The 26810-nt window shown below is 34.4% G+C and overlaps 1 protein-coding gene across 2 annotated transcripts in view; it reads left to right on the plus strand.

Moving 5' to 3' along the window:
* The first annotated feature begins 2746 nt into the window (after positions 1-2746).
* LOC131432009 (apoptosis-resistant E3 ubiquitin protein ligase 1) overlaps positions 2747-26810 on the plus strand; it is a 213166-nt gene continuing 189102 nt past the window's right edge. The window contains exon 1 of one of the 2 annotated variants that reach the window (XM_058598023.1): positions 2747-3180. In XM_058598023.1, coding sequence (XP_058454006.1) covers positions 2901-3180 — 280 coding nt within the window. In that variant the 5' untranslated portion in view covers positions 2747-2900. The remainder of the gene's footprint in view (positions 3181-26810) is intronic. The other variant, XM_058598024.1, reaches the window with a different exon arrangement.

The raw sequence follows: 26810 nt of genomic DNA on the forward strand, positions 1-26810 counted from the left end.
TAAAAGTGTTAATGGTAAAAAATTAGAGGGTTGTATTCAAGACACGACCGAGCACAATAACATTAAAAATGGAACGTTTCTAAGGTCTTCATAATATATACAAAAATAAAGAGATGATGATACACTAAACTAAAAACTTTTTCAATTGAATAATTACAAACTTGCTCTAGTTTAAGCGCTTAGATTGTTGGCGAATGATAAAATTGACAATTAGATTTTTTCTTGATAATTAATTATATTCAATTTTGATCCCTTTCCACAATTTTTTACATTGTTAAGATTTTGAATAACGTCCTTTAACTAGAATTCAAAGTTACTTGAAAGCTCAATTTTAGATACAAACAACCTAAAGATTTAATCCTGAACAAATTAAACTGTTTTATTTTATGACAATAATCTTCGAGAAACATACAAACTTATTAATTTTATAAACAGTTAATCGATCCAAGAGAAGATTTTATTTATTTTAACGAAAAATGTTGTACCAGTAAGCTCAGTAATAGTGTAATTTTATTAATCCTTCTTCAAAATCGTCGATAATCTTCGGAAAGTGTCGGTAAATAATATGGCAACAATACGAGGAAGAAAAATGTGAAACAGTCCGTATAAAATATTTAGTTACTTACATTGATTTTCGCTTTGGCATATTAGGAATATACGGAATGGATACGCAACAAAATTCCGAAATTTTGTTAATATTGTAACTTGATGTTATTAACACATGAATGAACATTGTCATAGTTACAACGCGTGTTTTGAAGCAAATAATAATTGAACTGAAACTGGCGGTTAACCAAATTCTACGAGGGTTGCTATTCAAACGATACATGTAAAATCGCAAGTAAACTTACCTTTAGTTTATCTTTGATACTATATGATATTGTATCTAATTGTACTGTATATGTGAGCCTGTGGAACTCCTTTATACTACCAAACCGAGGAGGCCGCTTTTAGATAAGTTTCAGAATTTAATTTTGAATCTTTTGAAGCGTTTAATACCTGGTGGGACAACAACTTGTTCAGTCACATATAATGAAGAAGAAGTTTCTATGATTATCATAATAACACAACTTTATACTGAATCCATTTTCGCGTCACCGTTTTGATCGTATGGGAATGGAGATTTAAGTATGCAAACCGATCCGTTGACAAATTAAAACATTTTTAAGCTTACAATATTGAAGCTTTGGAATCATTTAAATGAGGAAATTCCATTAACAAATCATCGAGGAACAAGCGCTGTAAATTAGATCCGAATTAGATCTATTGCCGATGATACTAAATTAGCCTGATAGTTACCAGAGAACCAAAATAAAATACTCAATTCAAATAAATTTTTCATTGGAATGCAATTGAAATATTCAAATGACGTTTTCTCATAAGTTTAAGTTAAATGTTTCCGAATCGATTGGTTGTTGAATTATATAAATCCATCAACAAATAACTGAGGTATGAGCGTTCAAAATTATGGCAGAAAAATGTTACGCGATTAGTTTTGCATGTTTTAATTTGACACCCAGCCTCGGGAAGCGAAGTGTCAGGCATTTTAATGGCAAAATCGACCAACAATTTGCTAAATACATGGGATGTTTCAAAAGAACCGATAACCATGCTGATTCGGTTCTTCAATAGCTAGATGATATATAAGATATTCAAGCGAACACGAAGCGGTGTTGTGCAGACAGCAGGAAGTTTCACCAACAAATAATGCAAAAGCGACAATCCAGCAAGTGAACGCATATACAATCAAGTCATCAGCTCACTGGACGAGCTACTTGTTTCATTCACAGTCAAACTTCAACTAGGCAAAGAAATATTGTGCAGCCTATATTTATAGATTTCTCTCCATACGAAACGGTGTTTTTTATGCATGACGCAAAGCCTCCTATGCCGAACAAGAAGTTGACGTCATTTTGTACAACAAGGATTGGTGGATGAAAACATGGGTCGATTCCAACCATTTTTTCAATAGTATGCTATTGAAATACTGAAACGACGTCGTCATACATGTTTAAGTTAAAAGTTTCCGAATCGATTGGTTGTTAAATTATAACAATCCATCAACAAATGACCGAATTATTAACGTTCAAAATTATGACACAAAAAGGTTACGCGGCTATTTTTGAAACTTTTAATTGACACCCGGCCCCGTATAGTGAAGAGTAAGGCATTTTTAATGCCAAAAATTAGCGTTTTTGTACCTAGAGAATTGTCCTAAGCGCCTTTCAGGACAAACCGTGGCAAGAGCAGAGCCTTAAGTTTCTTTGTAAGCTGATCAGAAACAGTGAATCGCAAACTCTCTTCAGACACAGATGGCGTTCGAATAGCAGTTTCGGAAAGCTCTCCAAACACGACAACCAAACTTTATCCAGACTTGCTGTTTTTCTACAACTAACCGACAAAACTGCGGGCCATTCTCTCCGGCAAACCGGCATACACATGAACAGCTGATGTACGAGTCTCTCTAGACGACCCCACTTTCCTGCCTCCCACGAGACGATTTTTTCCAAAGCATAACAAAATCGTCTCTCAACACGCGCGCGAAAATTCATACATTCGTTCTCCGATTTTACGCACCACGTGCTTTTTGTTGACAACGAGTAAATTTGCTCTCATTCTCCGCCCGCACTAATGCTCCCGCTCATTCTGAGGACGGTTTTTCCTATTAGCACCCTACACCTACATACAATCCAAGCAAGCCATGTTGAGAGTCGCTTCTTCTTTGCTAAACAACCAGCGAAAACTCCTTCGTCACTTTTTCACCGAGTGAGTGTCAGTGCAGTGCAAAATGGCCATGGTCTGCTAATTGAAAACTTTCTTATCGTTGAATGAAAAAAAAAATGTTCCTTCGTTCTCAAGTGCCACCGTGCCGTTGTGTCTGTTTACCCGCTTGAATAGTCATGATGATAATTCGCTGTGTCAAAATTCTGCTAGCCGTGGTGCTAAGTTTGACATTCACCATTTCCCTAGCCAAACTGGTGCTGTGTGTGTGGAGTGAATGGTTCCCGGAGACCTCACCGGATTACGAGATCCTGTACGGTTCGAATGGCGGTTCATATGCTCGGGGTAAAAAAGGAGGACGGACATCTTCCACTTCCACGGTCGTCCAATCGGGCCTAGTCGATGACTGGCTGGAGCAGAACCAGTTGGGCCAGTACGGACAGCTCTTCCGTGATCGAGGTAAGTGTGTCGCGTGACCCGCAGTCATTTGTAGGAAATAGTTGATGGATGAAAAGGCGCATCCCGTGATATAGCCTTGCCACCTGCAACCCCGGTGATGGTTGCTTTCGATAGATTTTAGCTGGATTGAACATTCCATTGAAGGAAGCGGACTTTCTGGAGCGGTCAAGGTGCAAGCCAGTGCATGACTTCAAGGTTGTCGCTCGACCGAGAATTTTGTGATAAATTTATGACGTTACTAGAAATACCGTTCCATAATGTTACAACAGCGCTTGCTACCGTATTGATTTAAATACTTAGATTTCAGTAAAGGTAGTGTTATCACAATGGTAAACATTTAAAAACTGTCAATGCTGATAAAAGCTCTGAAATAAATCTTCCATCAGAGGATGGCTTCCGCCGTTAATTGGCCTACGTTTTGATCTAAGAGATACATGGTTTTGATAGTTGTCTTCATAATTTGCACGGAGAACCCTTCGATCATAAAACTACGATATCGAAGTATCAGATTTTTGTGATAGTTGGTTTAACTTATCATTTTTTTCATTTAATCAATATATTCCACCCCGGTGACACGATTGCCATCTGCATACAATTGGCTTGAAGCAAAAACATCATATTAACAAGATATCCAGCTTTCACATTTCCCGAACAAATCATTGGCAACATCCTTCTTTGCGAGCATGGCGCCCTCAGGCGAGCCCACATCGAACCTCGTACATAGAAGTAGAGGGGAGAGAAATGTCAAACTCGTGCGCGCCAAAATAGCAGCATATACAATTGACATGATGTGTTGAATGTGATGCCGTGCGATGCCGTTGCTGAACAGAAGATTGATTTCGCTCCAAGCTGACAGGGTGACTGTCATATACTGTGTTTAAGCAGTGTTCATACCAACATAAGGAAACGATTTCGAAGGAATGTAATCAAACTATAATAAACCATAAATTTCTTTTCTTATTCAGAAAAAAATCAAATTACTGGTTTTATATAAAATACAAAACTACCCAAGTAACAATTCGAATGCCTTATGGTTTTGATTATAATTTATAGGAGTTTTGTAATTGATTTTTCAATCACTACCTGTTTTATGACAACTATAATAAGTGTCTCTTTTAACCAGTAATATCATAGTTTTCAAAGCTTCTATAAATCCCTTTACCTACACTAACAACAGAACTAAAAATAAAACAATTTGTACTAGAATAAAACCATGCAAAAACTGTTAATATTGCTTTCAAATATTTTCTTTAAAACATTATTGTCCGTTAAATTCTTTCATGAATCTAGTTTTGTGTGTGTGCGTGTTCATTGGATGACAATTTCACTCAGAGCAAATTTGAGGGTTTTAAAGTACATTTATGACACTCCTGTTGTGGGCTATTTGATTTATTGCTTCTTTGATTAAGTGTAATTTGCATTAAAGAAAATTTCATGACCGCCATTATGATGTTCTTTGCCGTAGCCTTTATTGACATCAAATAAACTTCGAAATGCAAAAACGAGGAAGTATGATGGACTTTTATATTTCATGTTCAGAACGTATGCACAAGTTTTACCTCCACGAAATAGTTTTATACAAAAAAGACGATGAATCACAGAAAATAATTTTCATAAATCATGGAGACTTTTGCAAAAACCGTATTTATTTCATGGCGAATGGTTATAATTCTTATTTTTATCCATACATTCACGATAAAAATAAAAGCGCATGAAGTTTTTACGTTCGGTTAAAGCCTCAAACTTGTAAATAAAATTCAATGAATTCTTACTGATTGCATTCAACGCAGACATGACACATATAGTCAGGAAAAATATTACCAAAACAACAGTTTATTTAGAGCGGAATTCATTCCATCCAAATAAATTTAATGTTGATCGTAAAGCTGGTTTCAAAATTTTCTTGAATTTGAAGTTTTAACGCAGCTTTATGCTGATTCTTCAGTTTGCTTTATAAACCTTATGAAGAATGGTCCACTTGGCAGGAACATGCTCTTATAGAGGTTTTCAGTAGGCTTTCGTAGAGTTTAAAGTTTTAATGCAAGATTTATTATGTAGCATTGAAGATAGCTACAAGTATTTATTAATATTAAAAATGTTACTTGGGTAGAGTTATACTTATATTGGCTTTGACGAAATTAACTTTTGACACCAGTGCGGTTTGATTATATTAACTTTCGGAATGCAAAGTCCTATCGGGCAGGGCCGGCGAAAGAGGTGGGTACGGTGGGTAGCACTACCCACCCGAAAATTCCAAAGGTGGGTAATTACCCACCTGAAATTTCGAACAAAAAACAATGGAAATATTAGCATTATTCATAATAATAAGAATATTTTTATTGTAATTCGGAATAGAAAAATAAAATCAAAATTATAGAATACTAGTTCTCAAGATAGAGCAAGGATGTGAAGATATACCGCAGAAAGGTGAGACATCTCATCTCATCAATGCGAATCTCTCGGGTCTCTGAGTTACCGGAAAATACCGATAAAGGTCTTTTACTCTTTACATTCCGAACCGGCAAAAGAAGAAGAAAGTAACAACTTTTGGTAGCTTTGCCAGAATAGTAAAAACCTTTATCGGAATTTTCCGGCAGATATTTAAGGTCGACTCCTCTGGTAGAAAGTGAAAGTTAAGTTACTAAAAGATTTCTGCATGATGAAATGAGCCTTGTCACATCTCACCTTCTATATCTTCACATAAAGAAAATCACTCAAAATCTTTTGACGTAGTACTCCTTTTTTTTATTCAATAATACAATATAATTTGAAGGCACACTGCTTAAGCTCTAAGATGCCAAGAGTATTTTCTAATCGTAATTAACGACTGACTTAAAACTAGAATAGTATCATTAGGAAACGTCGTATCGGGGTCGCGGATTCTCGAAAATTCAACTTTCAGGTGGCAATCAGCAGTGGCCGGTGAATTGAATATTAGGGTGGGACAAAATATTGATTTCAGCTCCACCAAACTTTTCCTGTTCCTTTTGGGTCCCATGAGCACCATGCAAAATTTTAGCTCGATCGGAGAAACTATATTATCGCGCCCGCGGTTTAAAGTTTGTATGGGATTTAGTATGGAGGAATCCGAGTTCGAGCAATATCTCATTCCTTAATATATCTAGCACCACTGCTGCTAGTGAAAGTAATATGATGTGACTTCCTTTTAATGAGCTATAACGGTTGATACGAGTTGTTTGATGTCTTCACGATAGTTACTCAGCAGAGTAAAAGATTATTTTTAAGTGACAAACCATGCTCCAAACCTTACTGTAAAGACACAAAAAGTCATGCAAATTGTGTTTCTGTTTGCATAAAATAGTACCATCCATATGTTCTAAACTATAAGAGATAGAGAGTTTATATTTTCGGCAAAGTTATAGGATTTGAGTTTATCTAAAATACTGTAGAAAATTTCAAAAACCTATTTCTTCAAATTAAAAAGTTTGACTTTTTTGTGTCTTTACAGTGAGTTTTGGAACCTGCACGGAAAAGCCAGCGATCGCAAAACAACTAAAATATTAGTTGTTTTTCTGATTTTGATTGGTACAACTAATCGACTATTGTTTTAACTAATCTGTCATTTTTGATTTATCGTGCTGGCAGCTTAGCAACGACACCCAACAGAAACACGCACCACAAACAAGTAATGAAACGTTTCAGTTGAGCAATGCCAAACACCCAGAGCGAACAACGAAACGTTTCAATGAGGTGTCAATCGTGCAATTGAGCAAAGACACAATCCCAGTAAAGTAATACCGCTGACAGACATGTGATTTCCGTACAATGATTTCTGTACAACGTTGTACGCGTACAACGATGAGGTGACAGACATGTTTTGCGCACAGAATAAATGTACAGTGAAACGAAAAAACTCAAAATTTAGCTTAATTTCCCAGCTCCGATGATCGATAATATTGAAAATAAAAATTTTTGTGGTTTGAAGATTATTACTAGCAACTAATTTTTGACAGATATAATCTTGTCTCTCTGTCTTAGCTATTAAACTATTTGTGTGTGAGTGTTCATTGGACGACAGTATCACTCATATCATTGTTTAAATGTAATTAGCTTTAGAGAAAATTAGATGTTCATAATTTTGATGTTCTACCGTAACATTCACTGATAAAAATAAAAAACGAATATAAATATAGAATGGAGGAAATATGAAAGGCTTTCAGAACTAATTTTCGGAACACGAGCACTATTTTTTTGCAACGACGCTGATTTCTACCAAAATGGTGATGAATCACTAAATTTTGTTTGTAAATCTTACCGACTTTTGCCAAATCCGCATAAATTTCAAGGTGTTCAGTCATAATTCCTTTTTCACCCGCATATTCACGATAAAAATAAGAGCGCATAAGCTATTAAGATTGAGTCTCAAAATAGTAAATAAATCTAAGATATTATTAGTATGTAACCATCAGAAACGGCATGGCACACAAATATTTCAGAAAAATTCTGTCAACGTAACAGTTTATTCATCACGAAATTTTCATAAAAAGGATTATGTTCATCATAAAACTGAATTTAAAACCTTCTTGAATTTTTAATCATTCCGAAATAGATTTGACATAAGTTTGATGCTATTATATAATAGCAAAGTGCTTCAGAAATCTGATGAAAAAGGTCTACTACACTGGAATATAATCTGATAATGGTTTTATTAGGATTTTGAGAAGTTTAAAGTTGGTATGCTATATTTATGAAGTAACACTGAAAACTATTACAAGTATTTCTTAAATTGAATATGTAACTTGGTACGTGTTTTGCTTCAATTTATCACACTGAAAGACATGATTCGCTGTTCTCTCTATTCATACCCAAAATAAGACTCTTTCTAAACAATTTAAAAACAAGTTTTCTTTCCATCGAACGGCATTCAACCCGATGACACAAGACGAAGTAATAAGAAGATTTAGAGTTTCCAGAAGTGAATATAGAGGACCAATGTTATAAATGGAATTTTTATAGATCATCAATAAACAGGATGATTACACAATTGGTTTATTCATGTATTGGATATTTATCGTTTATTATTACCACATGTGCATTCAAAATATGAATCATTATGTTTTTAAATCCATTTCAACAATAATCTTACTTGTTATTGAAAAGAAAACAATTACTCAATAGTGCTGATTTTTTGTACAAATATGAATAAATTGTTTTTCTTATTGGTATTTCAAATTTCTCCAAATAATGAATATTTCTAGGTTTGACTGCTTTTTGAAAATATGCTACAAAGTATATAAGTTTTATGCTGCTTGTTAGCATTTTACCGAGATTTTTTTCAAAATATGACGATGGTTGTTTATTATTTGATGCTCAGAAGAAGGAAATATTGTTTCATGAGTTCACCATCGCTCGCCAATGGCGCTGGTAGCAGTAAACAGTGATGTGATTTTGCGCAGTACAACGATGAATGACCGTAGTACGGAAATCACCGTTGTATCATGATGCTCGCGTGATACCATCGTGATTTAGGGTGACAGACATGTGATTTCATGGTGTACAGTGATACCGATATCACATGTCTGTCATAAGCATAACTTGTATGCATGAAAGCAAAAAACATGTCTCAGTTGTTTCAACCAATCATTCAGTTATTTTAACTTAAGACGCCAATTGCAATAAATATTTTTTACTGTTAGCCTCCACGGGGGCCAGCTAATCGTTCACTGCTTGAACAACGAAATTCTACCTAATTAACTGCCTATATTTTTATCACTAAACTCACACAGGATGTATAAATGCACCAAACGAATACAATTCTCAAAACTCACCAGAAAAATGAAATTTTTCCTTCACTTGCAGAATGGCTCGCTGGTAAACCTAATGCTACAGATACAAATTAAAACATTTATACTATAGAAATATCTATTTAACACATGGAAAACTTGTTTTACAATTAACTGTTATATTCTTCTGCATAATTTCACTTACATAAAACGACCACTACGTAACTAACATAAATGACGTTCATTTACCAATCAAAATTTTCAATATGAAACGCTTCTGGTGAAATGAAGAGGTTTTTTGTCAGTCGGTGTTGAACAGTCGTTCGCACCGCACGCGTATAGCTCTTGGCTCCTGGAATTTTTTTTCTGGCTACCTAGAGTTTCATTGATTCAAGGCTTCAGTCTTTTTCAAGGCTACCTGAATCACTAACTAAGTGACTAAGTGATACAAAGAGTGATATTAGAGTGACTAAGTGATACAAAGAGTGATATTAGAGTGACTAAGAAATTAATCAGCCTTTTTTAAGGCTAGCTAGGAGTCTAATCGAAGACTAATTTAGCCTAGTTAATTTAATTTAAAATTTCATTAATTTCAAAAATGCCTGCGTCCAACCGGAAAGGCAACAAGCCTAAGGCTAAAAATAATTCAATACGGAATAAATCACAATCCGTTATTCAACATTTTTCTAATAACATTCATGATCTTATAGAATCTGAATGCAAAAATAAAAGACAACGGATTGATTCTATGCCGTCTAACAATATTTACGAGATTCTTCCTGAATCCGATTGTAGCGACATAGAAGAAAATTCTTCAAAAATTCCCAAAATGGACGCTTGTCGTTCGGGGAAGAAACATCAATCTATGCCACCAGTGACGGTGATGATTTCCGACTTCAAAGCATTCCGTACTGAGCTTCCTACTTTTCTCCCGGAAGTAAAAGTCTCATTTCAAATCGGACGAAGAGGAGAATGTCGAGTCTTGGTTGATGGATTGGAAGATTACGAAGGTCTTATTCGATATTTGTCCGAGAAACTTCATAAATTTTATTCATATGATATAAAATCAGACAGACCTTTCAAGGCTGTCTTGAAAGGATTATCAAATGATCAAAGTATTGATGAAATTAAAAATGAACTAAAAGAATTGCTTGGTTTTGCCCCTTCCCAAGTAATACTTATGAAAAAAAGAGCGAATGGTACTTCTAAACCACGCTCTGGAATTTCCCATGAACTTTACCTAATACACTTCAATCGAAGTGATGTAAACAATTTGAAAACATTAGAAAAAGTACGTTTCATTTCCCACATTAAAATTCATTGGGAACATTATAAACGGCATAATCGTATTGCAAACTTAACGCAATGTCGTCGTTGCCAAGGCTTCGGTCATGGAACCAAAAATTGTCATATGGATATACGGTGTTTGAATTGTGGTAAATCGCATTCGAAAGACGCTTGTCCAATGAATGACACCACTGATAAATTTTCATGTTCAAATTGCAATGGAAATCATAAATCCAATTATTTGAAATGTCCTGTCAGGGAAAAAATTTTAAACGCTCGTTCGCTTAGACAACAAGTCAAATCAACGACCTTAAATTTACAGAACATACCTGAAAATTCTTCTAAGGCACCTGCCAATTCGTCTTCTAACGAAAACAATTTATTGACAGGTAGATCGACCTCGTCATCATCTTCTTCTAATGTCAGTTATGCTGGTATATTAGGTAGAAATCTATCTCCTATTTCTTCTAATGTAAATAATCAAAACACAGGACCGCCTTGCAGTTCTTCTTCTAACGAAAACAATTTATTAATAGGTAGACCGACCAAATCATCTTCTTCTAATGGCAGTCTACCTACAAATATTCCTTCAATGCCATTCGCTTCTTTAAATGAAGTCGATTTAGGCGATATAACTGAAAATAAAATGATCTACCTACAAGATCAACTTTTTCAAATGATCATCCAAATGAATTCGACTTCATCACTTTTTGAAGCATTTCAAATCGGATGGAAATTTGCAAATAATATTATAATGAATTTAAAATTTAACAGTGATGTTAAATAATTATTTGAATATTTTAAATTGGAATGCTCGATCTTTGAAATCGAGTGAAGATGAATTTTATAATTTTCTCAAAGTTCACAAAATTCATATTGCCATTGTGACAGAAACTTTTCTTAAACCAAATGTAAAATTGAAAAGTAATCCACATTATGTGGTTCATCGATTTGACAGGTTTACTGGAATTGGTGGTGGAGTTGCCATTTTTGTCCAACGGCAAATTAAACATCGAATTTTACCTTCTTTCAATACTAAAGTTATTGAAAGCTTGGGAATCGAGGTTGAAACCATTAATGGAATTTATTTCATCGCTGGAGCATATTTGCCATTCCAATGCACCGGCGACCAATTAAATTTTTTTAAAGGCGATTTGCAAAAACTTACAAGATATCGATCGAAATTTTTCGTAATAGGGGACTTAAATGCTAAGCATGTCCAGTGGAATTGTAGGCAAAATAACAGTAATGGTAAAATACTTCATAATCAACTCTCAGCTGGTTACTTTACAGTTCTTCATCCCAGTAATCCTACTTGTTTCTCTTCCGTGAAAAACCCGTCTACAATTGATCTGGTTCTAACAGATCAAAGTCACATTTGTAGTGAACCAATTACACATGCTGACTTTGACTCAGATCATTTTCCTGTAACATGCCGACTTTCCAACGAAGCAATATTTAATCCAATTAGTTCTATATTCAACTATCATAGAGCTAATTGGTTGGATTACAGATCTCACATTGAAAATCATGTGGATCATGAAACTATTCTAGAAAATTCTGCGGACATCGACACAGCAATTGATAATTTGAATCATTATATTATCGAAGCTAGAAATCTTTCAGTTCCCAAAGCTCAAACTAAATTAAATTCTCCTATCATCGATGACAATCTTCAACTGCTCATTCGGTTGAAGAATGTTCGTCGACGACAATATCAACGTTCTCGTGATCCTGCTATGAAAAACATAGTTAAGGATTTACAAAAAGAAATTAAACATAGATTTACTCTTTTGCGAAATGAAAATTTCGCTAAAGAAGTTGAACAAATTAAACCATATTCTAAACCTTTCTGGAAACTTTCTAAGGTTCTTAAGAAACCTCAGAAACCTATTCCTGCTCTCAAGGAAGGAAATCAAATACTTCTTACAAATGGCGAAAAAGCTCAAAAACTTGCTCAGCAGTTCGAGAGTGTCCACAATTTTAATTTGAACGTTGTGAGTCCTATTGAAAATGAAGTCTCACTGAAATATGATCATATTTCAACCCAAGTGTTATCACACGATGACATTATTGAGACGAATTTTGATGAAATTAAATCAATTATTAGAAAACTTAAAAACATGAAGGCTCCTGGTAATGATGGAATTTTTAATATTCTTATTAAAAATCTTCCCGATGTTGCCTTGAGACTCCTGGTTAAAATTTTCAACAAGTGTTTTTCATTAGCTTACTTCCCAAAAAGATGGAAAAACGCTAAAGTAATTCCTATCCTAAAACCTGATAAAAACCCAGCAGAAACATCAAGTTATCGCCCAATTAGCTTACTTTCTTCTATCAGTAAACTTTTTGAAAAAATTATCTTGTTAAGAATGATGACTCATATAAATGAGAATTCAATTTTTTTTACCAGAGCAGTTTGGATTTCGTCATGAACATTCAACTACTCATCAACTTGTCAGAGTAACGAACATGATAAAATCAAATAAATCTTCTGGGTTATCCACTGGAGTTGCTCTTCTAGACATAGAAAAAGCATTCGACAGTGTTTGGCACAAAGGTTTAATAGCAAAAATGTCTGATTTCCAGTTTCCTATTTATTTGATCAAAATGATTCAAAATTATTTAACTGATCGTACTCTTCAGGTTAGCTATCAGAATTGTAAATCTGAATTGCTACCCGTACGAGCCGGTGTTCCGCAGGGTTCGAGTGTAGCTCCAATCTTGTATAATATTTTCACTTCTGATCTTCCAAATCTACCCGTTGGTTGTCAGAAATCGCTATTCTGTGACGACACAAGTCTGTTAGCCACAGGTAGAAATCTAAGAGTGATCTGCAGTCGCCTACAAAGAAGTTTAAATATTTTCAGTGATTATCTGTCAAAATGGAAAATTAAACCAAATGCAGCAAAAACGCAATTAATTATCTTTCCTCACAAGCCAAGAGCTTCTTTTCTTAAACCAAACAATAATCACATTCTCAAATTGAATGGCTTGGAATTGACATGGTCTGATCAAGCTAAATACTTAGGTTTAACGTATGACAAAAAACTCACTTTCAAGGATCACATTGAAGGAATCCAGGCAAAGTGTAATAAATATATTAAATGTTTATATCCTCTTATAAACAGAAATTCCAAGCTCTGTCTAAAAAACAAATTGTTAATTTATAAACAAATTTTCAGACCAGCCATGCTTTATGCGGTACCAATTTGGTCAAGCTGTTGTTCCACCAGGAAGAAAACGCTTCAAAGGATTCAGAATAAAATTCTGAAAATGATTCTGAAGCGTCCTCCCTGGTTTAGTACAAATGAGTTACACAGACTCACAAATATAGAACCATTAGATGTAATGTCACATAATATTATAAGCAAATTCCGACAAAAATCGATGCAATCTTCAATTGAATCGATTCGCTCTCTGTATTAGTTAGTAAGTTAGTATATAAGTTCCTTTTCCCCATTACACAATACAAGTAGGTTTAGAATTTTCCCTACACAAAAATCTCAGAATTGCGGAAGCAAATGATGTCTTCATGGTAATAACCAAATCATATATATATATATATATATATATATATATATATATATATATATATATATATATATATATATATATATATATATATATATATATATATATATATATATATATATATATATATATATATATATGTATATATATATATATATATATATATATATATATATATAACAGGGCTGAAAAGTCACCACTTGTGGCTGAACACCCAATTTAAATCTTAATAATTTAATTTTAACTCATATTCCAATAAATAGTTATTTAAAAAAAAAAAAAAAAAAAAAAAAGAGGTTTTTTGTTCTTCGTTTTGCTGTCTTCGTTCTCCGCCAAGTGACAGCATTTGAATACAATAATTTCGGTTACCTGAATGGTTATGACAAAATCAACAAATATGTTAGTTAAATCAACAACATTTTAGTTGAAACAACCAGGGCGTGAAACAACGATTGCAATATTGTAATTTTGTGATATGCGGGTTCTCCGTGTGGCTTGTAACTTTAAAAAAATTCTTATAATAAGCTGAGAAACTTTTGTGAAGACATCAAACAACTCAAATCAACCGTTATGGAATAATAAAAAAAAGCAAAATCATAGCACCACCATTAGCAGCAGTGGTGCTAGATATATTAAGGAGTGAGCCATTGCTCGAACCTTGAGTCGGTTTTCCTTTAATAATTTTTCCTACAAACGTCGGATTGTTTTGCGGTCATCTAAAGTTTTCTTCCTCGTTGAATGTCTTTTGAAAATAACACATGCACTGATTTTTAGAGTTCATGGGTTGATCTCCAGCCGTTTTTTTTTTTGGTTAAAAGTGAGTTTTTCCATATTAAATCCCATACAAACTTTAAACCGCGGGCACGAAAATATAGTTTCTCCGATCGATCTAAAATTCTGCATGATCCTAATGAGACCCAAAAGGAACACGAAAAATTTGGTGGAGCTGATATCAATATTTTGTCCCATCCTATTGAATATAGCATGAGAGTCTTCCAGATGGCGTTGGTAAATATCTATGTTGGCCGCATCATTCGGTTAGTGACAAAAAAAAGATCTTGTTAGTTCCAATAAAGATGGTGGACAGGGACGAAGATCGAGAGAATCGGGCGGATAACTACGTTTTTGTTTTCTATACCGGTGTGCAAATTCAAAATTCTGAGAACTGTACAAACAGTGCTCACGTTTTGAACATCTATATCTCAATCATTTTTAATTATTTTCCATATCATTACATAAACTGAATTAAAAATATTTCTACAGTTCGATTGGAGGAGTATCTATAAAATCAGATTTCAGATAATTGGTGATCGAAACTTCAGTTAGTAACGAAAATCTTTGTCATGGTTTCTTCTAACAAATACATACAAGCTCACGGTTTCCATTAAATTTCTGCGTTTCAATGAGTGTGTTCGCTTTTAAGAAAATCACTCATACAAACCAAAATTCTGTATCGAATAAACTTGTAATCTGTTTCCAGGAATGAACCAGGAAAACATAATTTCGTGTGCAGGCATATTTTTTATTCATCAACATTATCATCTTCAAATGACATACAATCGTTCTAGCACTTTTCATAACTTTTCAATACCATCCTTATAGAATGATTTGTCACTGGTCTAAACATCGACTTCCTTTGCGGCGATGACTGTCTTATTCGAGCCAAAAATTTTTCGATTGCGTGTCTTTTTCTGATCCGCAAAGCACAAGCAATCACTGGGGCTAGGTAATTGTGAACAAGGTGGATGAGGAAACAGATCGTAGCCCAATGAATGCTGGTATGGCTCCGAATAAAAATAGTGGATCCATGTTTCGTCCACTGTTCCATACCAATGCATTCCATTTTATTGTGACAGACTTATGTTGATTATGAGCGGCCGTATTCGAGATCCGTTTGGTGACGACTTTTTTATGCTCAGATTTTCGTACAAGATCGTAAAAGAACTTCCAGTTTATGTGCTAACGATCTCATCATATCTAATCTCACGAACTTTGATTTTGCGTTCATACATCACGATTATCAAAACTTGCTTAATTTTTTTCCAGTTGACTGCAATATTTAGCCACGTTCAAAACAAGAATACCACAAACCTTCATTCTTAATGGATCCTAGTGGGGGAAACACTTCTCAAGCTATAGCTGGGCTTGCGCGTTTTTTTTCCCTTTAAAAAGCAATGTTTTAGCAACACACGGAATTTGTTTTTTCCATTTTTCTATAACAATTTTTATTCAGGCCAATTTGCGTATAGCTTTACGTGGCCGAGTTACCCATGTTTTTGTCACATAAAATTATTTTTTTATTGTTGGATCTCGTTGTCACCCTTCTTCTAGGGGGAGAGGAGCTTCCATTTCCTTCTAGCGAAGATTGGAGGTCATTTTATCCGTTGCTCATATCATCCATTGCTACATCGTTGGAATTGTGAGTGGTTTCCGTTTCCTTGTTTTCATTGTTGATCGCAGTCTTGGGTTCATTTGCAGTTGCTGTAGATGCGCTTTGTACATTGATTGCAGTTGATAGTTGGTTAGATGGTGAGGGTGTGTTTGAAACAGGAGCATTGCATTCACTAGTTTCCGTTGTTGAGCGGTTGTCCTTGTTTTTGTTTGTTTTGTTTGTTTTCGCATTTTCAGGTTATTTCCATTTTTCATGAATGAATTAGTGTTGCTGTTGATGTTAAATGTTCTTTGAAGGTTGGTACTTTGAATTGAAAACAAATATTGGCAGTGATTTTGAAACCAGGTCAAACCTTAGATGCGAAATTTTGTTTTAAAACTTAGTACCGAAAACTCTTGAAACTTCTAATTTACGCGTTTCATGAAAAGTTTTATAGAATCAATATTTTATTGAAAAAAAGGACTAAAGTGCAGAGTGATAAATATAGGGATAAATATCATTTCCATTAGAATAGAGTATTACTTCAAAATGGTAGGTCGTTCTCCGCAGTATGAAAAATTACCCACCTGGGTTTAACATGTTTCACCGGCCCTGCTATCGGGTGCGGATTTTTCAGTTAAAGAGTGGTCAAACTGAGTTTCCAGTTAAATACCAGTGATTTGAAAGTATTGCTGATAGTGACAGTTCAAATAATGTCTAAAATGAAATGTGTTTATGCCAGTTGCGATGCGAACTTTTTCGAAGCCTGAGTCAAAAGGTGGCGTTTCCAACCACAGGAAACAAATCATTACTGCTAGCAATGTGATAAAAGAGAGTCGTCAAAAAAGGTTAATCGCCATTCAAATATTTACGGATCAAACAATACAAAATGCCTCAAAACAAAGGATTTACGTTTGTCCGAAGGTTCGGTGCCGGTGTTATTTTTTTTTGCTAAAACGAATCCTTGTGAAACGTATGCTTTAGTCAATATTAACGTTAGGCGTTTGCTAATCGCTAGAGAACATTTACAGATAAAAACTCGAGCTTTTATTCCCTAGCTACGATGATAACTCAAGTAACGGGTCTCAATGCTTCAGAAAGGTTGTAGTTTTTGTAACGTTTTGTTTGAAATTAAAACCTCAATAATATAAATATTTTGAATGTTTTGTGAAGATGCAAAATTAGAGGAATGTTCGCTAGTGAATTTTTTATAACTGATTTTGAGATATGTGTAATCGGTTATAGTGAGAATCGTTTGCAACAAAATCAGTATTAAACTTTTCTATAATAAGTTTTCTGATTGAAGATTTTTGTTGTCTTAAAGTCACTTGTAAAAAATTTCAGTCGAAAAACAATCAATTTTTCCACCACTGATCGTAACAATTTCACTAAAGTTTTAGCTCTTGAATATTTTGAAACGTTCTGAGCAACGATAACCCCATTCATCTCGGCTCCACTTTTCATCTCAAAACCTTAAACCATAAGATAATGTTAGATCCGTTGTTTCTGTTCAATCCGTTAGATCCAAGAGAAGAATGAAAATAGATGCATTCGCTTCAAGTTTTCGCAATGCTATAACAGTAGTATTTCACAATTATCGAACTATTTTTCTCTGTGGTATTGCTTCTTAAGGTCAAAGAGAAGATATTTTATTAGATTCCATCACAATTCTCGGATTAAAAGTCGAGCAATACTCAAAATAACACACTAATTATATGACTACAGTTACAGTAACACTATTCCTATGCATCTTCTCGTAGCAAGGAGGAAATGGATAATTTAAGTGCTTTTTCACAAACTTAGATACAAACGAATGGTCTTATGGTCCCATAGATCGCTATTGAATTTTCTCTTTATTCGACCTCCGGTTCTATGAAATCTATGAGCGGTTCAAGTTGAACTGCCGAGTTTAGCACTAAGCAGTTCAATTTGAACTGCTCTGCACTGATGAGTCAAAGACGAAACGTAAAACTAATAATATGACAATGGATATCAAAACTTTCGAACTGTCATACAAAATGATGCAAAATCGGTACGCATCGGTACGGAAGAAGAAAACACCACCGCCTAGCACACAGCGTGCTTTGATCTATTTTCTATAGCGTGCAGGGTTGCCACATTTAAATTTATATTAACTTGACTGTTTACAAACTGCATAGGTGATGGTAGTTTATACCAAAGAAAGTTTTTGATTTTATTCTTAAGTATGTATTTTATTTTTAAGTATGAAAAAAAAATCTTCACAGAATCTTCTAGTGATATATTTTTAAATATAAGTAATATAAGAAAGGCATCATTACACCACTAGGTGGATTACAAAATATACTAGAAAATAACATAATATTACCCCACGGTTAGAACATTCTTCGATTTTTTGTTTCTCTGCTCCGGATTGACAATTTTATGATTTTCGGAGTATATCCTAATGTCTGTAACTATATCATGTGCGCATCAAAATAGTATGAACGTAGCTTAACATATTATTGACCACAACGCCATCGAAACAAAGTACGTTGGTAATGTTACTCGTTTTTCTCTAACTGAGATTCAAACGAAAGTTCATAAAATTTTACTAAAACTTCCTGAATACAACCAGATCCGACTTCCAGAGATGTTTCTGACTTTTGGTTCCGATTTCGATAGTCGATGACCAAACCAGAGATGCCATTTATACAGATTTATCTGTATTATACAGATTTTTAAATACGCATACAGATTTAATACAGAGTACAGATATTATACAGATTTTGTAAATTTTATACAGATTTATACAGATTTCACAAAAAGTAAGAAAGAAAAATTAAACTATTTCACCTGAGCTATCTATTAGTTTCTATTTCTTCGCGTTTCGTCTTCGGCTTGTCAGTGCTTAAAGCAGTTCAAACTGAACTAACCGCTAAGCATACGTAAAGTTGGCACTATTTATGCAATACTCAAATGATATGGTACAAGTGCCGTATCATTTCTGACGTCTCAGGCGTAAACGAGTGACGGCTTAATACTGGCCGTCGCAAAATGTGAACATATAGGGGTTTTGTTAGTTTGTGCAAAAAGCACATATTTTGTTTCTATTTTTTCGCGTCAGTGCTTAAGGCAGTTCACAGTTTCTGCATAAACCAACAAAAACTCCTAAATCTCGGTTAATTTTTCAAAAGGGCGTATAAGCAAGTGACAGTTTCTCTTTATTTACTTTCTCTTCTATTAATTACCAAGCGGTTTCCACGTTTATCACTCAGCTCTTTGCATGAAATGATACCCGAAACATTCGACTTTCAAACAGAATAGTGATATCGAAGAATTTTTTTTTAATCATATCACATTAATCGAAAGAGAGAGTGATTAAAGAGAAACTCATTAAATCTGTTATTCTTTAATCATAATCTATTGGAATAACATCTTCTAGCATTATTTTATTGTAGAAAATTCATTTTATTAGTGAATAGAGATAAATACAGACTTTTCCGCAAAGCAATACAGATTTTCTATGAAAATATCTGGCATCTCTGGACCAAACAAACTTATTTCAGTTATACTGGTATTCGGTTTTCGATCCTGGAAGGGTTCCCAAGTTAAATACTTCACAATCTCTTGGGTGAATTTAGCTAACTGTGGCTTCACCATAAAAAATGACCAAAAACTGGTATTCACTTCGACTTCTCATGGAATGCTTAATCGATTGTCACACGTTAAGATTCAAAGGAAAAAATTTGTGGTTACGTAAAATTTTTCTTTTCGATCCAACATGCAGTTCCAACATTAAGGGTGATGAGTGTCTGAAATTTCAAATCAGACCCCCTTTTATGAGGCATTTATTACACCCACCTACCCTTCTAATCATAGCTAAGTTATGTAAAATGTAACTATGGTCTTCAAAAAATATCGATTATCGTTAAATTGTTTAAATTTATCAATAATTCTGGATGTGAAAACATAATTCCATTAAAATATCTTTCATGAACGAACAAACAAGAAAACATTCATATGATATTCTGTGAGGTTTTCTCTCAGCCTCGATTCCAATACTTCCCCCGTCCAGCAAGTGCAACCGAGTTTTCGCGCATGCTCCGTGGTCGAACAGGGCTGCCGACCTGTATTTGTTTACCTGCCCCGCAAGGATTTATTCGTTTCAACACACTTCGATCCGAAAAGCGGCAACAACCGAATGGCATGACAAGGTTTGCTGTTGCACCGCACCGTACTTTCTACACACACACACACACCCCGAATAAACGCAAAGCACATGCCACTGACTGTTGTTACTGACAATCATAGAAAAGTGCCACTCTGTTGGTAAGCAACAGAGGGCTGTGACCCAAACCGTTTCACAGCGACACGGCCGACGGCAAGCCTACTTCGATTGCAATCGATTTCGCGTGATGGCTTTTCAGCTTGTCACTGCTCGAGTCGAGTTGGATTGAAAACGGCGCCATCCATCAGTAAGCTGTCAGTATTGTACAAATCGAGTCACGAAAGGTTGTTCGGTTGCACACCACTTAAAGGTTACTATCGAGAACGATAAGTTTTCTTCGAACGGATGTGCCAATAATGACAGTAAATACAGCCTACAGAACAAATTTGCACTCGATGGTTTCAACAAGTTTGTGTGAAAACACGAACGGCCGCTTCTTCTTTATTTTCACTGCATCTCACATGTATGCCAACCAAACACCGATGAATCATCATCGCCATCAGGTTAGCCTCGATCGGCCAAAGTTGTTTGTTTTCACTAACGGAAAACAGGTGGCCAGCCGAGGAAGCTGGAATCGATTGAATTCAAGTGAAACGTAAATAAAGTTAAATTCTATTTATCCTGAGCAACGCTCATAGGTTGTTGAGTTGGCAGGAAATCACCTCTGGTTGGATAACCTGAGAACGTACAAAAATGACCCATTTATTATCGTTCAGTGCGAACTTGAGTCTCCGCCAGGGGAAGTGAACTCGGAAAGTATGTATATTTGTAAAATGATTAATTGTCCAGGCGATGACCGAGTGGTTCTAAGGTCAGCTACAAATTATGGTTCAAATTACTGGTTTGACTCGTTACTTTTCCAAGAGCCTCATTGAGGTTAATAATGATGATAATTTACTATACTTTCTGCAGAATAATGATGTTACATAGGTGAAACTAGACTTGCATGTTAGCGACAATCAAAAATTATCGCTATGTAAAAATGGTGAATTATGCAGAACAAAAACATCAAAACGATCAAAATGCAAACGCGACTGATTTAAGAGTAGGGATAGTACAGAGCAAAGAGTATAATAATCATGAATCTTTGAAATCTAAGAGAAAGAACGTAGCTAAAGCAGTATTTCTAATTTCCGGTTCGGTACTCCGAGCCAGCTGCCGTATTTACGAGTCCTGACCTGAAATTCGATGAGAAATGCATCGAAAATGGTTCATGAAATGTGGATGGTCATTGTGAGAAACCTGGCCTATTGACACGATAAGGACTCAACTGTATGCTACGAAGAAATTACATCCTCTGATGGAAAAGCTTAGCTTAGCTCCGGTGGTCAACTAACCCTTGAGTTTTCCGTGTTTGATCGGAAACCAGTTGAAATTACACATTGAACCAAATTCATGATAAAGTCTAAAGTCATTTAAAAAAAATTGGTAACAAAATTTGACCTTTTTCGGAAGACAGTCAAGATCATGTTTGGAAAAACAAAGTATGCAAAGTGACTTTTTGTGACAAAGTCTTCAGTGTATTCTTTATCTATATAGTCCTAATAATTACCAAACATCAAATCAATCAAACAAACCGTTTATGAGATATATCATTTCAGCAATTTCAATAGAAGAAGATGTACGATCTTTCAGAAATTCGTAATATTTGGTACAATCGTTCTCCATCGAAAACTGTCAGGCCCGTATTTTTTTTTGTTTTGAAAATCATTACTTGGTTTTAAAAACCACTTTTTAGAAAATTTAAAATTTCTGTCGTGAATACGACTATGGGGCATCTTTTTAAAATTTACCCTCTGATAGAGTGATAAGTTTTTGATCGTGAATATCCTTTGTTGCATCTAAATTTATGTTGATATATAAATTTTGCTACATGCCATCGGAAATATGATCACCAAATTATGATAATATTTTCAGTTGTATGACATAATCTCAAATAATGTGAAATGTTTGGTACCAACGAGTATCAAGGAAGAAAATTCAAGAAATTTTGATTGCTCATTGCTCAGTGATCTGTAGAAGGATTTATATAATCTAACTACCAATAGATTTGAAATTTTTCAACATTTTATAATCTCATATAAATATGCCGATGATAGTTTTAGGGGATTTTAAAATAGATGTCTCAAAACAAGATAATATTGAATTCATTGATTTCATTAGCCGGCATATGTAGTTGGATATGAAATATGCTTGGATATAAACGACGGAAGTTTATCGGCATCCATCGGAATTCAAATTCAACTCGTCACTCTCCAACACGAACGCCTTCATAAAAGGTTCTTTTCAGGACCACCATTATTTTATTGTAAACTAGCAGACCCGTCGAACTTCGTTTCGCCCGAATTTTTTTGTTGAATCTATGTTTTCGGCCAGTACAATTGTCAAACGTCTTGCGCTGTTAATGTATCTTTCCATTATTTTACTGATTTCTTGGCTGCGATGAACTCATCAACAAATATTGTGAATATGTTAAAAGCTTTTGTTACGCTAAAACTAAGCGAATGCACCGATCGCCATATCATCTTTCGAGTTAGTGCATCGAAAAACGATAGTAGATCTCTCTCAAACTAATGATTTCTACACATGGGATAAAAAGTGAAGCTAAAATAACTAAGATAACTACTTTAAATTGATTCCGCAAATTTACAAAAGCTGCCCTCGCAACTTGTAGTTCGTCACTTCTCGCTAGTCTGGTGATATTATTTAGTCGTATTTGTTGAATGTTCATAGCGTGACAAACACAGGAACAATTTTCAACGGAATATACCATAAACGATATTTAGAAGTGTGAAGGAAGCGTGTCAGTTTTATTCGTATTCACGATATCCAGTTATGTCTCTGACATTATCCACCCATCTTTCAAAGTAACACATAAAAAAATAGGCAAGTGAAATTTTTCGTTTTCGGGTAATAATCTTTTGACAATTTTAACCCGAAATTGTGACTGAAAACGAAAAGTTTCACCTCGCTAATGTTTCTATATATTTCGTAGAAAGGCCAAAAGGTGAGATAACTAAGTGCTCATCCAAAGTAGCATGTTAAGTTGCTGACCCGTGTTTCAATACAACATATCTTTAAGTTTTTTCCTTGTTATGAATATCAGTGATATAAGCTAGACAGAAATTGAACATGCAACTATATGAGTAATTGTGACTCATGCATCCGTCACATTACAAATACAGTAATAAAACAACGAAAAACCAGTTGTCGAACTCAAGGAAATTTGTATGTCATGTTAACAAGTAATAAATTGATGTTTACAAAATCAAAACAAACATAATTTCTAAAGAGTTTCACATTTTTTTTACAAAACAACTGCTCATTTCTCGAACATGAATATAAAAAAAACGTTCTATATATGAATAAATGAGAATTCTGAATATTCTATTGATCGTCTATTTGTGCATAAAAAACCAACAACGAACTACATTTTTATGGTGAAACATGTAGTTGTTAGCCTGAAATTTCCAAGCGCCTTCTAATAAATGTTTTTTTGATGGTTGTGCACCGATCTTTGTAAAAATTAAAAGCTATTCCCTTCAATGAGAACCATCGGATTGGTAAAATATGTATGTAATAATTTTCACACAACATTTTGATCAAATTTATTTTAATTGACCTGATAAATCCAGGATTTTTTTCTTTTTATAATTTTCCAATATGGCATCGTTCGCAACAGTATGTTGCATAAAAATGCGTTCATACAACGCAATGTTTTATGCTATCTAAATAACAGGAATCAACAATATGTGAATATTTCAGAAAAAAACACGTTCGCAATACTTTACGTTTAAAAATTCATCGAACTATTTAAATTGGACTACAATGCAGTATATTCAATCTTCTTCCCACCCTGTGTTGGTGATACGCACTGTAGACAGTGTTGGTGAAAAAAGCTGCTCCATATTTCTCTACATTTCTCTATTTCATACTAGGTTGCAACATTTCAAAACCCTTGTGTTGAGCATTTACAGACATTTTCCTAGACACAACTTATACAAAGGTTTTATGCACATAGTTATAATAAGCGGCAATAGTAGAATGATTCTATCGCAATTGTCCACTGCTCATACAGAATCGGATCGCAAAACGAGAATAAGCGTCCGTTTGTTGCTTCAGAGAGAATCCCCGCAGCAGCGAGCTAACCTTTGATTCTCAGACAGGTCATCAAAAGAAATTCGCTCTCGCACTGGTGTCTATTCTATGTTAAATGAACCATGCCGGTTTTTTGTTGCTGAGATGATATTCGTCTCTCTTTGATGGCACTGATTGAACTTTGATGAACTTAACTTTTCGTTCTATATCTTTCAAAAGTGATGCCAGGCCTGCTATGTAATGTTCTTTTACATGTTTGTAAGTTTTGAGCTCGTTTTGAACAGATCCTGCACAACTTTTTTTTGAACTGTAAGTTTCGAATTAATAATTTATTATTATTTTAATTATTTTTTTTTCTCTAAAAATGAAGAAAACTGCACACACTGACAATAATAATCGTATAGCATCTTGAAATTTCGATTAGTCACATTTGTTACTTGGGATCTCGCCTCGTGTGTCTACGATAACATTTGGTCAATAGAACGGCGCCGACTGGGTACTATCGCCTCATGCGTTGGTAAAAATTAAATTAAATCAGTATATCGCAACATTCTGTTCTTTATTATATTATATATTGTTATAAATATTATTAATAGGGGAGAGTGTTCGGTAACCGGTACCCTCATGTCCCTAGCTAACAACTGAAATTGGAAAAATATAAGTAAAAACTGCCATTATTCGAAGACAAAACGGAATTTATTCTTTTTGGAGGCGTTTTGGACAAAAGTCTCCATTGTCTGATGATTTGGATGGTGGCACCTTTGGTGTTGATTTGGCCGATCTTCCACCGCCTAAGATTCAAATGAAAGGTCTTATAATATCCTAAAAATTTGTGGAACATTTTATCTGGATCTGACTTCCGGTTCCGGAACTAAAGCGTGATAAGTGGAAAATTACCAATTTTATTAGTATTGCAAATCCCATAAAACTGTCGGATAAATTCTTCTAGTTTGCAGAGCTTGTTAGTTTGTGGGCATGAAAACTTAATTCGGCACTACTGGTCCCTCCTTTCCCTGTTCCGAGAGCACCGAAAGGGGAGAAGAAAAACTCCTAGAACTAAATTCACTTCGATTTCTCTACGATGCTTGAACCGATTTTCACAAATCTTGATTTGAATTAAAGTTCATACTGTCTTTAAAGCTAGTGTGAATTTTCATCCGGATCCGACTATCGGTTCCGCAGTTACAGGGCGATGAGTGTCAAAGTTTTCAAATCGCCATATAGAGTGACAATATGTACAGCACCGAAAGAAGAAGAAAACACAAAATAATAATAAATAATAATAATAATAATAATAATAATAATAATAATAATAATAAAAATAATAATCCTATTACATGTTTTATGCTGTTTAGCTTGACTTACATATGCAGAAGTAACAAAAATGCAGGTTCGTTTCGTTTGTTAGATTTCGTTTAATTGGTTTAATCGGAAGAGAGCATGAGATAGTAAGTATAGGTTTAACTACGTTCAAAACTGTTCCAATTTGTAGGTCATATTTGTTGGTAGCAAACGAACCAACTTCGGCTATTCCGTTTATCTGAATCCGGTTTCGGAGGAATTGGAAATAGTGATCAAAAACTACAAAAGGGATCTCACTTACTTTTCCTGGAGATGGCCAAATCGATTTTCACAAACTTATTCTTTAATTTGTTGTGGATACTACTTTCGGTTCCGGAACTACAGGGTAAACAGGTTTTATAGAGTTTGTGAGATTAGATCCGAACAAATTATCCTATTTCTATTCAATAAACAGTTGTTTTTGCGAATTTCACGATTATATTTATGATGTAATTAGTAATATGAGAAAGGCATCATTACACCACTAGGTGGATTAAAATAGGTTTTATATTTAGGTTTCATGCAAATAACAAACTAAGATCAAAATAAAAGTACATTTTACTATCATATCATGTCTTGAGTTCCTGTGCCGTTATTGCGAGTCGAGATATTTTCTTGATATTTCATCAAAGGAATTAAGAAATTGTACAATATCTGTTCAGTATCAAAATTAGTTATTATATCTTATTTCGTTATTGATGAGTTATTCCAATTTTATAAAGTTCGATTGATCCAGAAGTTCTATTATCAAGTGCAATACTATTGAACAAACTAAATGCATATTATAAGCATTCTATTCTGAATGCTAGAATATCAAATACATGAAAAAGTCGTCTACAATAAGTATTTTTTTCTTGCTGTGATTTTTTTTTTGTATTTTCACTTTTATTTTGAACAAAATAACATGTTTTGTTACTTTGTTTTAGTGATAAAGTTTGTTATGATTGAGGATCGGTTAGTGGCTTAAACAACAAAATTGGCAACCAAAATTGTATGAGTCGCAGGAAGAAAATAACGAAAGTTGATAGGTCTGTAAAAAAATTAGAAAAATTTCAGATTTTCGTAT

The sequence above is a fragment of the Malaya genurostris genome, chromosome 2 (assembly GCF_030247185.1).
Source record: "Malaya genurostris strain Urasoe2022 chromosome 2, Malgen_1.1, whole genome shotgun sequence".
NCBI lineage: Eukaryota > Metazoa > Arthropoda > Insecta > Diptera > Culicidae > Malaya > Malaya genurostris.